The sequence below is a fragment of the Peromyscus leucopus genome, chromosome 13 (genome assembly GCF_004664715.2).
Source record: "Peromyscus leucopus breed LL Stock chromosome 13, UCI_PerLeu_2.1, whole genome shotgun sequence".
Lineage (NCBI taxonomy): Eukaryota > Metazoa > Chordata > Mammalia > Rodentia > Cricetidae > Peromyscus > Peromyscus leucopus.
Genome location: NC_051074.1, coordinates 38,782,672 through 38,795,894, shown reverse-complemented (window position 1 = coordinate 38,795,894; position 13,223 = coordinate 38,782,672). Strand labels below are relative to the sequence as shown.

The 13,223-nt window shown below is 52.2% G+C and overlaps 1 protein-coding gene across 15 annotated transcripts in view; it reads right to left on the bottom strand.

The window, feature by feature from the left end:
• Nucleotides 1-8,208: 8,208 nt before the first annotated feature.
• Tns1 (tensin 1) overlaps nt 8,209-13,223 on the bottom strand; it is a 225,621-nt gene continuing 220,606 nt past the window's right edge. For all 15 annotated transcript variants that reach the window (XM_037210277.1, XM_037210276.1, XM_037210278.1 and 12 more), the window contains one exon: nt 8,209-12,824. In XM_037210277.1, the coding sequence (XP_037066172.1) occupies nt 12,680-12,824 (145 nt within the window). In that variant the 3' untranslated portion in view covers nt 8,209-12,679. The remainder of the gene's footprint in view (nt 12,825-13,223) is intronic.

Below are 13,223 nucleotides of genomic sequence, written 5' to 3'. Positions count from 1 at the left end.
CCCAGGATCCTCCTGCCTCTACAATGCTGGGGTTATGCACACACAGCCATGCTCAGCTTTTTTTTTTAATTAATTAATTTATTTATTTCATGTGCATTGGTGTTTTGCCTGCAGTGTATGTCTGTGATGAGGGTGTCGGGTCCACTGGAACTGGAGTTACAGACAGTTGTGAGCGGCCACGTGGGTGCTGGGAATTGAACCCAGGTCCTCTGGAAGAGCAGTCCAGCTCTTAACCTTTGAGCCATCTCTCCAGCCCCATGCTCGGCTTTTTAGTGTAGGGCTGGGGATTTGAACTCAGGTCCTCATGCTTGCTTAGCAAGTGTTTATTACCCACTGAGCTGATCTGTCTCCTTGAGCCCTAGTTCAGGTTTTACAGGTGAAGACACTCAATTCCAGCACACACTCTTTACAGGTACTGTAACCTATGGAAGCAGAAGCAAAGAAGGCCCAGTACCTAGTCCAGATGGCGGTTGAATTGGAAACACCACAACCTGTGCCTTTAACCACTGTCTTAGAGTTTCTATTGCTATGAAGAGACACTCTTAGAAAGGAAAACATTTCGTTGGGCTGGCTTACAGTATTAGAGGTTTCGGTCCGTTATTGTCATGGAGAGAAGCATGGTGGCGTGCAGGTGCTGGAGAAGGAGCTGAGAGTTCAACATCCTGATCCGCAGGCAGCAGGAGGGACTGAAAGCCACACTGGGAGTAGCTTGGCATAGGAGACCTCACAGCCCGCCCCTACAGTGACACACTTCCTCCAACAAAGCCACGCCTCCTAACAGTGCCACTCCCTAGGGTTAAGCATTCAAACACATGAGTCTATGGGGGGCGCCATGTCTATTCAAACCACCCCAACCACTATCCTGTCTGTCTGCAAATGAACATCGAGTTCCATTAGAAAGGCTGCTACCCACAGGGAGATACCTAGGGCCAGATGCTTCCAGCCCCTCCTGCCCCTGGCACTGGCTACTTCCTCCAATGGAACAACTCCGCTCTCTTCACCCAGACAGTTCCTGGTCACTGTTTGGACTCTCACTGTGGGACATGCTATGTCCTTGTGTAGCACGAATCTTAAATGGTCTTATTAAATAAAAAACATGGGAGCCAGATATTGGGGTGAATGAACACTGAAAGATCAGAGGAACAGAACCAGCCACAGCTAACCTCGCCTTGCCAATTCCTCGGCCCGATCTCGTTTCCTCAAACTGGAAGCCTCTGAGTCCTCATCCGGAATGAATCTCAGCTGAACTGCTGCTAAAAGCCTAAAAGCTTAACCAGCCTCTGGTTCCTGGTCCTCATGCCTTGTATACCTTTTTGCTTCCTGCCATCACTTCCTGGGATTAAAGGCTCACTTTGTGGGATTAAAGGTGTGAGTCACCATGCCTGGCTGTTTCCAGTGTGGCTTTGAACTCACAAGAGATCCAGGCAGATCTCTGCCTCTGGAATGCTAGGATTAAAGGCGTGTGCTACCACTGCCTAACCTCTATGTTTAATATCGTGGCTCTTCTGTTCTCTGACCCCCAGATAAGTTTATTGGGGTGCACAATCTATCAACCACATCCTCGAGTCCACCTCTGCTCTCCCCAGACCAGACTGACCCACTTGCAAACTCCAAGCACACACCCCCCTCCATGGTGCTTATGGCCTCGTCATGATCCAGCTGCTGACTCTTCCAGGTGTGTCCCATCTGCCCCTGTGGTTATGGTGTCTGCTGTTCCGTTTTTTGTTGTTGTATGTGATCGCACAGTTCTCAAGTGTGAACTTTGTAGGTGACGAGGCTGTGCTGTGTCAAAAGGTTGACCCCTTCTGTTGGACCCAAAGTAGCACTACAGGGACAAGCCACCAATGCTGCCTGCTGCCACACTCGGCGCCTGCACACAGTGGGTGCTCACTTAACTTCTACTGAATTGGAAGAGTAATTGACTTACCCCAAGTTGGCCCTTAGGTCTCCTCCTTTGAATCTTTATGGCCTCGGCTTCCTCAGGGCACCCCTACCTGGCAGTCCCCCCACCCTCCTCAAAGATCTATAACCCTGCCCTTTCCCTGTTTAAGGGCCCTTACACTGGCCCCACTCCAGACGACCCAAATCAGCCAGGTCCCCTGAGCCATGTTCATTACTCCAAGTGCAGGATGTCGGGAGGGCAGGGAGGGCCTGGGAAGTTAGGAGGGAGGGAGGGAGCAGAGGTTGAGGGAGCCCGGACATCCTGTCCTGATGGCCAAGAGATGATCTTCCAGGCCCCATAAAAAAAAGCTGGAGCCACAGAGGCGGCTGCATCCCACCCCGTAACCTGTGGGTTGGAGTCTGAGAACCACTCAGATCAATATCATTCACTGGTAAGTCGTCAGCACAGCCTCTTCACTGCCAAGTCTTCTGAAGGCCACCAAGCTGGTGGATGGAGCTGGAGGAAGCAGAGGCCCAGCAAGATCCAGTAGCATGTATTTCTTGGGGGTCTACAGGGCCATAGGAAATGGCAGGTCACATTCATGCTGTGTGGTTTCAGTCTACAGGCTGACCCTTAGTGGCAAAACATACCCATCCTGCAGATGAGGAAACTGAGGACCAGGAAAGGAGACCTCAAGAGGATGAGAGCCCAGCAAAGCTAGAACCAAATCTGGTATGTCTGGTCTTAGGCCAGCACCCTTAAAAAAAAAAAAAAAAAAAAAGGTCACATTGAAGGGGGTGTGGGGGAGGATGTCTCAGAGGCTTCCCAACTCTAACTGTCCAGGCAGGAATGAAGATATTCTAAGTCGAGACAGGTGTGTCCCTCCCTTCAGCTACCAAACTACTGAGAAAAGGAACCCCCTAGAAACTGGAATTTCGCCGGGCAGTGGTGGCACACGCCTTTAATCCCAGCATTCGGAAGGCAGAGCCAGGCGGATCTCGTGAGTTCGAGCAGCTGTCTACAGAGAGAGTTTCAGGAAAGGCGCAAAGCTACACAGAGAAACCCTGTCTCGAAAAAAAAACAAAAAAAAAAACAAAAAAAAGAAAAGAAACTGGAATTTCCCCAGGAGTCTCAGGCTGGGCTGGAGTCTGGAGGCAGCCAGAGGTGGAGCTTGTCTCCTGCTAAGAGATTTCTCAGGGTCTGACAACTTGTCAGGCTGCTTGAGGTCTGGAGCGGAGGCAGCAGCAGTGAGGGGCGTGGGCGGGACACCTTGTCCACGCTGCTTAGCTCTGTACACCTGTTTCAGCCTAAGCCTTGTGTCCTGACTCCGAAGTTGGACTTAGGACCCTGCAACTCTTTTTTTTTTTTTTTAATTGCCAATGAGGACAGGTGGCTGAGCCCATCTGGCAGGGTCTAGGCTCTGACCATAACTCCGGTGATATCCTTTCTGCATACAGCTTATGCTAGACATGACAACCTCTCACAGCTGTGCCTGAAGCCATGTAGGACCAGCACCTCCAAAGGACCTCCTCAGTCTCTGGCCCAGCGCCAGGGGTTGGAGCTCCCCACCCCCAGCTCCCCCTTTCTCTTCCAAGCTGGTCTCCACCTTGACCTCCCTTGAAGTTCCAATTCTCAGCCTGTGGATTGTGACCATCAGAAAACACCTATTTCTAGTGGTCTTAGGAACGGAGACACCACTCAGTAGCAAATTTACAGTTATGAAGTAGCAACAAAAATAAATGTATCATTGGAGGTTCCTAAGAGCATGGGAAATATGTGTTTTCTGCTGGTCTGGTCCCATAGGTTTGGAACCACTGCCGGGGAGCATGTGTGGATTTCAGAGTGAGCTGATTTTCTGACACCCGAGGCTGTTCATCATCCCCCTCCTTCCCACTCTCAGCTCACAGCTCTGCCCTCTTCCACAGAACCGATCTTGGTTTGCTTTCCACTGCCATGATAAAAACACCAGGACCAGAAGCACCTTGGGAGGAAAGGTTTTATTTCAGCTTACAGTGTAGAGTCTATTATGGAGGGAAATCAGAGCCAGAACTCAAAGAAGGAACCCGGAGGCCGGAACTGAAGCAGAGGCCATGGAGGGGTGCTGCTTACTGGCTTGCTCCTCCCTGACTTGCTTTGCTTGCTTGGTATGTGCAACCCAGGACCAACTGCTCAGGGTGGTACCACCCACTGTAGTCTGTGCCCTCCCACATCCATCATCAGTCAAGAAAATGCCCCCAGAGACTTGCCTCCAGGACAATCTGGTGGTAGAATTTCCTCAACTGATGTTCCCTCTTCATAGATGACTCTAGTTTGTGTCCAGTTGACACAAAACTAATCGGCGTATCAGCTCGCCTGTCCCCGCACATTTGTGCACCATGCCCTGACCTCCAAGTCCTTCTTTCACAGCACCAGCCTGCTAGGCAGTCTATGCCAGCATCAGTGGGAAATGCTCTGGACCTGCCTCAGGGTGCCAGAAGGCTGGATCCCAGGACAATTGATGGGTAAAGGACAGGAAAGTATATGTCTACACGGAGACGCAGCAGACATGTGGGGGCTGTATCACCTGTACATGCCTCTGATGTGTGCATCGCTGTGTGTGTGTTCTGTGTGTCTATGAGTGTCTGTGGGTCTGGATCTGTCTTGTGCATGTCTATATGTGCCTGTGCATTTATGTATGTGAGTCTGTCTGTGCATCTTTATGCATGCAAATGTCTGTTTGTGCACATTGTTGTGTGTGAGCATGTGTGCTATTGTCCAGGTGTGTGTTATTCATAGGGTGTGTTACACATAGGCACACACTACACATTTGGTTCCATGCCTCATTGATGGTGTTATGAATGGGCCGTGCTGTGTTCTGAACTGTTAGAAACTGAGAACTACTAAAATATTCCTTTGAAGAAAAGAAAAGGTGAAAATAAATCCACTTGTAATCTCAGCACTTGGAAGATGGAAAGTCAGAAGTTCAAGGTCAGACTTAGCTATATATAGTAAGTTTGAAGCTGGCCTTGACTACATGAGACCTTGACTCCTAGATGATGGATGGATGGATGGATGGATGGATGGATGGATGGATGGATGGATGGATGGATGGGTGGATAGATAGATAAATGGATGGATGATGAAATGCGGTAAGAAAACAGTGTTTGGTTTCATTGGTCATGAGAATCAGTTCCACAGACCCTACAGGAAAAGTATGGCCCTTGTACCATGAGTGGCCTCAGGGCTAGAGGGTAGGTGCCAAGAAGAGCCTTAACCATGACCATAACCCACAGTGCCAGTTCCTCCCTTCTTGTGGACCGTGGCCTAAGGGATGCAGGAGAGGTACTGGGTGGCCCAAGGGATGCAGGAGAGGTACTGGGTGGCCCAAGGGATGCAGGAGAGGTACTGGGGTGGGAATGTGTCCAAATTCCTAGCACGTCCACTGAAGGGATGCAGAGTAGGTGCCTGGGTTGACAGGGCTCAGCAGCGCAGGAAGGACATTAGCCTGCTGCACCCCCTGCCCCCCCCCCCAGAGCAAAGGTCTTCACAGGGCTCCTGGGTTCTTCACGTAAGGAAAACAACCCTAACACCCAGGCTTGTCCCCAGACTGGAAGTAAGCGGTGGAGAGTTTCTCTAGTCTCTTACTGGTTTCTTGTCCTGCCCTCCCTCCTCCTCCTGCCCCAGGAGGGGCTCCTTCAAGGCAGCCTCCAGGACTGGGCCAGGGACTACAGGCAGGAGGGCCTCTTTCCTGCCTCAGGCCCCAAGACTCTGCACTTTGGCTACAGGAAGGAATTCATTCATCCCCGCAACTGCTTCCAACCTCCAAGACCTGTTCCGGAGACCTGTGGCCCTAGCCTCGAGGTCTGCCACTCTGGCTGCCCCTTGGGCAGCAGATCCGTGAAGAACAAACCCATAGAAGCACGGAACTGCTCCTGCCTGGCATTCCGAAGCCTTCTAAGAGCTTCCAAGCCATACGCTTGCTAACAGTCTGGGGGCTGATACCTCAAAGCCCGTCTATTGAGAACACAGAGGGCTGTTATCACCCACATCCTCTCAGCTAGGCACCCCAAAGCCTGCTGAGGCCTCAGAGCTTGGATGCTACCAACCTCTCTCAGTTGGCAGCATACTGCGGCCACTTAGGGCCGCAGTTTCTAGTTTCCCATGTAAATTGTTATTCTGGCATGGCAAACAGACCCCATTCTCTCCCCCCCCCTTGTTGTCTACCCATCCCATTCTTAGAAGAGGGTGTGGTGAATCCAGCTAGAGACAGGACACATTATCCATAACCACTTGAGACTGACCCACAGAGCCCTGCCTGGGTGGGGCCTAGGATCAGGACTTTTCAGCTAACCTGAGAACTGGGCACGGGGGTGGGGGTGGAGTAGGGAGGGGATGTACTCTTTGCCTCTACTCCCAGCCCCACCACTCTGCCCTCTGCCTTCTCCTTGGTGGCCTCGCTACAGCTTCCAAAACTGGCCTCTGACCATCCCCTGGCCCCAAATCAGAGTTCCTGTACCCCAAACCGTCTCAGACTGCAGGAACGCAAGGTCATCACATTCCTGTGCTTCTGGGTGATATCATAGGAGGCCCTCTTGACACCCACTATCCTAAGACCAAGAGCCCCGGTTCCTCCCTGGGAAGCCAGCCTGACTACCTACCTGTCACACCTGTATGACCTGAGGTATGCCCAGTGCTCACCAGAGCTAGTCTCTCCCAGAGGGGCTTGAGCTAGGAAGGGCCTTGAGAGAAGGTCCACAGCCAGGCCACTTGCTCAAGTGTCACGACTTTGAACAAGTGCCTCACCCTCTGTGAACCTCGATCTTTTCCATCTGTGGGATGGGCACAAGGACAGGTACACCTGCTTGACTGAGAAAACGCGCTCCTGTGCCTGCTGGTTCAGGCTCCAGGCCTCAGCGACCATTTGTTCTCGCTCTGAGAAGACAAGGTAACTTCTCGGAGCTTTGGTTTCCTGGTGTGTCCCCCGGGATGTGGGACAAGACACCTGGCGGACAACAGGAATACAGGCACACTCTGTTCCCACCAGATAGGCTCCGCCCCTCCAGCTGTGTCTCTTGTAGATAAGTGGAGTTCAGTGAGTGGTCTGGGAGCCTGGGGTCCCTGAAACTCTTTTCAGGGACTGTGAGACCAAAACTATTTCGCCATGCTGTTAGGCCACTACTTGTCTTTTTGTTTGGTTTTTTTCCCCCAAGGAGACAGTTTCTTCCAATGATCTGTCACAGCAGAAGGCGCCACAGACAACAGCAGAGGCCAGAGGCTTTACACCACGCCCAACAATGGCGCCTAATGCTTACTTTAGAAAATGTCATTCACTTCCACACTCAAGGCGTTAGTTTAGTATTGTTATGTAAGTGAATCTGTGTTTTTGAAGCGTTCTCAGTTTTAACTTCTACTGTATAAAAATCAAAAGATATAATGAGTCTATACAAAAGCTCCGTGGGTCCTCCTGTCACCTTGAAGAGCGTCAGTGAGTTTCAACACCCACAGTGTGTCAAGGCTGCCCCCAAAGCCCCACCACGGGGCTGCACACAGGGCAGCCCTGCTTGCTCAGGTCATCTGACTGAGACTTTTCTCGGGTCCGAAGAGCGCTCCGTGGAGCGGGGAGCCGAGTTCCAGGAAGATTTTGGATCTCCGAGAAGCTCTCCATGCCCACCGTGCTCAGTACGCCCAAGCGGCACCACCCAAATTCCTGAATTCCAGTGAGCTCACACGGAACCCCTAAGCAGCAGTGAGAACCACAGGTGTCCCAGCTGGTGGCACCCCGCCACTTTGCCTGGCAGCTTCCTGCTCATTCCTCTCAGAGGCCACAGCCCTACAGGACAGACTGCCCGTAGTTTCAGAAGGCCCTGAAGGCATTTGTGCAGCCCAGATCGGGACTGAGTTCTGAGTTCAAGCAGGCTCTCTCAGAGCCAATGAGGATTTGTGTAAGCGCTTGCTTAGAGCATGGAAGGAAAAGGCCCCCTTTTCAATGGGACTGTCAAGCTGGTAGTTGAAAGCCTGGAGTGGCCTCACACCTGGACAAAGTCTGCCTGATAACCACAAGATGGGGACAGATCCCTGTTTTTACCGTTTGAGCTCCTGGACCTAGCTCTGCCTGTACTCCGCAGGCTCCCCGGTCAATCCACTCCTTGTTTTATTCTTTGACCTTCTTTTTCAGCTGGGCGTCCGTACGAATAACAGTTACGATGAACAGGAGGAGCGGGTGGGGACCACTGCTTGGGCTCCCCGAAGCATCATTGAAAGCCCTCATCTCCGGTGCTCAGGGAAGACCCCCTCGTGCCCAGTGAAGACCCAGCAGAGGCCACACACAGCTAGATCAACAGCCTGGGTGTGTGTGTTTAACATTATCATTTATAAAGCCATACAATGGATGGTAAGAGACAGGGCAGCTGTACAGAAGGAGACAGCATTATGTGTACATACATTCGTATCCAGAACACAGCTTACAACAGGGTTTATACAAGGTGGCGGAAGCTATAGGCACAATGATACAAAATATAAAGTATATTTCCATCTATAAATACACAGCAGAGGACTGCGGGGGCCGGGGATGGACTCTGGGCGTGGGTTTCCCAGCAGAGGGCCTGAGAGGCAGGGTTGGGATAACCAGGGTGTACGGAACTTCTTACATTGGTTTTGAATGAAAGAAGGGAAGAAAGAACGTGAGGAGACACCACACGCACACCCCAACACGCTCACACACAAACGAGCCAGATGTGGGTCTAAGGGAAGGGCTGGGTTGTGAACACTGACGAGAAGACATGTCGTGGGTGTGTCGCACTTCAATGGCCTTGCTGTTGTGAGGGGCCCAGGCATGGGAACCAGCTGGGACCCTCCAACTTGTCAGCCGTTTGAGGAGACAGGAGACAACAAGGAAGAGGCCTGCTGAGCCTTATCCCACGTGGCTGTCCTCTCCATTACCAGTACTAAAATACTACCAATCTGTGGCCCACCGGGCCTCACCTCCTGGTTCTTCTCACTACTGGGTCACATTGAACTTGACATCCCTCCATCCACCACTCCATCTCCCACCTCAAAGTTCCCTAAAGAGAACAAACCATGCACACACACCCACACTTACACACACACACACAAACATCCTGTCACCACTGACCATGGAAACACCCGTCTCTAGATCTTTCACCAAGGCCTAAGTGTAGGGGTGGCCCTAGCTTTGAGTCCCAGCTTTTCAAGGACCCAAGGCATGGAGGCAGGAGAGGGCTGGTTCCCTTGGATGGTTCTCCCCAAGGTCTAAAGCTGGGAAAAGGGGATCAGAAATCTTAGGTAGGATGGAGAAGAAAACCCAGAGCAGGATGGATGCTGTTCACTCACAAGTCTCTCCTGCCCTTCCCGGACAGCAGAGGGAGTCTGTTTCATCTCTATTCAAGCCTAGGACAAGGTCTTTCTCTCTCCTGGAAGCCCCTTTCTAGAGGGACACACAGCCACAGTGACCTCCCTACACCCCCAGATAGGTCTCTCCAGGGACTCTCCAAAGCCAGGGTGTACCAGAAATCCTGGCAATCATGTCCAAAGCCATCTAAGCCACTGGGGATAGGCCAGAGGAGAAGACTCAAATGGCCTTTCCAAACCTAAGATGTGAATTCGTTCCTCGGATATAGCTAGACAAGGGAGCCAGGGGTCCACAGTAGCACAACAGGGACTTCAATATCCAATTGTTTATTTTTCCCAGGCTTCCCTTTGGGGCCATCTATCCACTGTATTCTAGCCCAGCTCTTCACCCTTATCCCCTGGGACTATGGGGACCTTCCCTTCCCCCACACCTGGCTCCTCAGTGTCCCTCTCTGCCATCTCACCCCCAGATACCAGGGAGGGTGAGGCCCCAGGCCAACCTCAGCAATCTTTAGAGTCGCCAGAGGCAGTATGGACCCGGGCTGTAGCTGAGGGGTCTCGAGGATGGCGAGATAGGCTGCCAGGTTCTCTTGCCTTCCTGACCCCTCCTCCTTCGCTCACATTTAAGAGCGGACAGCACTCTCCCTGCTGACATACAGGCTCAACAATGTAGAACAGCAAAACAGATCACTCACAAAAAAAAAAAAAAAAAAAAAAAATGGGTAAAAAAGTGCTCTTCTTTAAAACAAATCTTTGGCAAGACTAGGTTGCATATGAGTGGTGAGGGTGCATGTGGTCTCTGTGTGTGTGTTGTGTGGTGTGTGTTTGCTCATGCATGTGTGCGTGCATGAATGCGCAGAGGCCCACCTGTGAGAATCACAGTGCAGAAGGGGGCAGACTACAGCGTGGTTCCCAGTGTACGAACTGAGGCCCCTTCTCCAACATTCTTCCAGAAAAGCCAAACTCAGGTGTCCATTCCTTCTAGAGGCATGCTGGGAGGGAGGCGCCCGCCTTCCCAGCATCCACCTCGGTCCTTCCCATGACTCACACACGGATTGGGCCTGAGTGCAGCATGGGAAGGTGAAACCATATATAAACAAAGGCTGATCCCAGACTCGGGTCTGGCCTAAGGCAGGGTACAGAAGATCTGGTGCGCTCCTTAACGGCTCAAGTGAACATCCCAGCCAGGAGAAGGCTCTCCAGGCTGTGCAGCAGGATGAGGGTATTTACAAAGAAAGGGATAAGAAATTTCTTCTTGTAATTTGGGAAGGAGTGGGGCTCATTTGGGGAACGAGGAAAGGGGTGATCAAGACATTTGCCTTCAACATCTCAGAGGCAAGGACACTTTAGAAGGACCTTGACTGCTAAGCCCATTTATTCTTTGGGAAGCAGGGGCCCCAAGGGGGTCTCTCTACCCATGATCTCCACCTAACCTAGACATTCTTCTTTCCAATTCCTCAAAACAACGTCCACACAGTCAAAGCTCCCGGGAGGAGGGAAAAAAAAAATCCAAGAGATGCACACACCACAGCCATACACACCTGCATCCCCAAACACGCGCTGGCTCAGACCTCTGGTGACGGAAGCAGCCGTCCACACACCCAGGATGCTGGCAGCTGCGCTACTGCTTGCCAGAAAATGAGGGGCTAAAGAGCTGGAGCATGTCATCCCCCAAGTCCCAGAGGTAGCCTAGGGAGGCCAAGACCAGGATCAAGGCCAAGGCCAGCCCTGGGCTGTTTGGAATATCAAGATCCCTTGCAGTTCAGACTTTACTTACACCTTTGAAAAGAAATGGAAACAGTTTGCGGCCAGGGGCAATAAAGCAATATGGGAAAACAATAAATATTTCTTGTCAATTTACCTATTCTTTTTTTAACCTTTTCTTATATTTTTATTAGATTACAGATTTCTATCAGTATGTCTCATGTATATATTATATATATTTATATATCAGTACAATGCCACCCTAGGGACCCCCACGGATTTAAATGGAGGTCTGAGTGGTGACAGGGGCCTTCTCAACCCCACAAATGGATATAGGACCTTTGGCCTAAATTCATACCTTCCGTCCTCTGTCCCACAGGCAGCAAGGTTCTGCTGGGGAAACCGAGGCAGAGGGGAACAGGGAAGCTTTGGCATTATAGGAGGACCATGTGGTTCTCCAGCAGCAACCCCAGAGGTGGCTCTGGTATCAGTCACCCTGGGCAGCCCCAGCCAGAAAGGTGTCTGCAACAGTCAGACCCCAAAACACAGAGGGCGAAAAGGGGGCTCCAGGCATCGCCGGGTACCCTGGGCAGGACTTTGGGAAGCAGGCTCCTGGGATAAGCCAACATAAGGACCCTATAGGACGGGGTAGGTCAGAAAGGCACAGCTCCCTTCCCCCAGCAGGCCTCAAGCAGGTGAGGGTGTACCAAGCTAGAGCTGGTACTCCCAGCCCAGGAACTGGGCCGAGAGAAGAGAATAAGGCAGAGTCCTGGATGCTATCAGTGCGCATGCCCAACTTACCGCAAGCCACAGAAAAGATGCCACCCTTCCTAACAGGGATCTTTCCCAAGACTGTGGGCACCGCCTCTCTCTCCAGCCCAGCTTCAGTCTCAAGGAGACAGAACAAGGCTGATGCCACAGGCTGGCTGTGCCCTCTGTACCAAGGTCTCTACAGGGGACAGGCTGGAGGCCCCCAGGGCCACTAGAAGGCAGTTGTAGGAACAGAGAGAGAATTCTGCTGCCCATAATGCTCTGCTCCTACAGGAGACAGCTTGTCCCTGACCTGGTACCCTGCCACCCCATACCCCTAGCCTTCTTTGGTCAATGTGTATATGTGTATCACAAGACACAGACAAGCAGAGCTGTTTGTAGCTAGAGTAGAGAGAGGCAGGTATCGATGGGTGTGTGGGGTCACATTTACATCCTGCAACAAGGAGTCAGAGCAAGCACAGACCACGGGTGCCTCGGGTGAGCAAAATGTAAGGGAGTGTCACCTCTTGATGTCATACGCTGGCCACTGGGTTTAGCAACCTTACCTCCAGAGAAGGAGTCTCAGCTCGGTTTCTGCTCTCAAGGCAGGAGGGATAGGGAGAACAAACTTTTTCATTGCTCCATGAAATCTGGTCCCCGCAAAGAGGCCTGTGTGTTCCCTGTGGGAGCTCAATTTTCTCAGAGTGGGAGGGGAGCCAGGACCCCCAGCTAGGTGGAGAGGCTTTGGGAGGTGTGGCTTCCGTAGGTACAGGGGATTGCAGAGTTCCTCTCTTGGGCCCTTTCGTTCTCTCCCTCCCTCTCCCCTCCCCCACAGTGAATTCACTTCCCTTTCCCAGCATTACACGTTCTCCTCTCCTTCTCCACAGCCACCCCAAAGTCCTCTTCCCGGATTCAAGGTGGTCAGGATTCGCAGATCCCCTCCCCACACGCCCCATCCCCAGTGCCCTGGGCCTTGGGCGGCAGGACTCCAGGATTTCATCTCTTCTGGCCAGCGCTCAGCATGACCTTAGAGACAAAGTTGACAATGGCAGAAGCAGGCTGGTTGGGGTCGAGCTCCGCAAAGAGGTGGCAAGCGTTGTCCGTGGTGCTGCCGGGCTTCCGGGCCACGAAGCCGAAGAGCCTAGAGAGGGTAGGGAGAGGGTACCATTCATTGTAAGGAGCCCAGGCTCTGGAGGGCAACCCAGGCAGGAAAGCATGCCTCAGGCCAGCCTGGCTTCCCCAGCCCCCACACCTCTCCAAGCATCTAGAACTGGGCTAGCTCTTAAAGCCAAGTCCCAGGGACAGTGCTTTGCTTTGTTTCAGGGCAGGTGACATTTCCCTGGGGTGGGGGTGAAGGGGGGAGATGAGCTGGGGATGAGTGACAAGACTGGTTGGAAAGGGAGCGAGGAGACCAGACGGGAGGAAGAGTGTGAGCCAAGCTTCTCTGGGTTCTTTCTCAGCCCCACCCCAATCTGAAGCTTCCTACAGGATATGCCTCCTAGGTGGTCGGAGAGACACAAGCAGTTGCCCATCTCCCTCC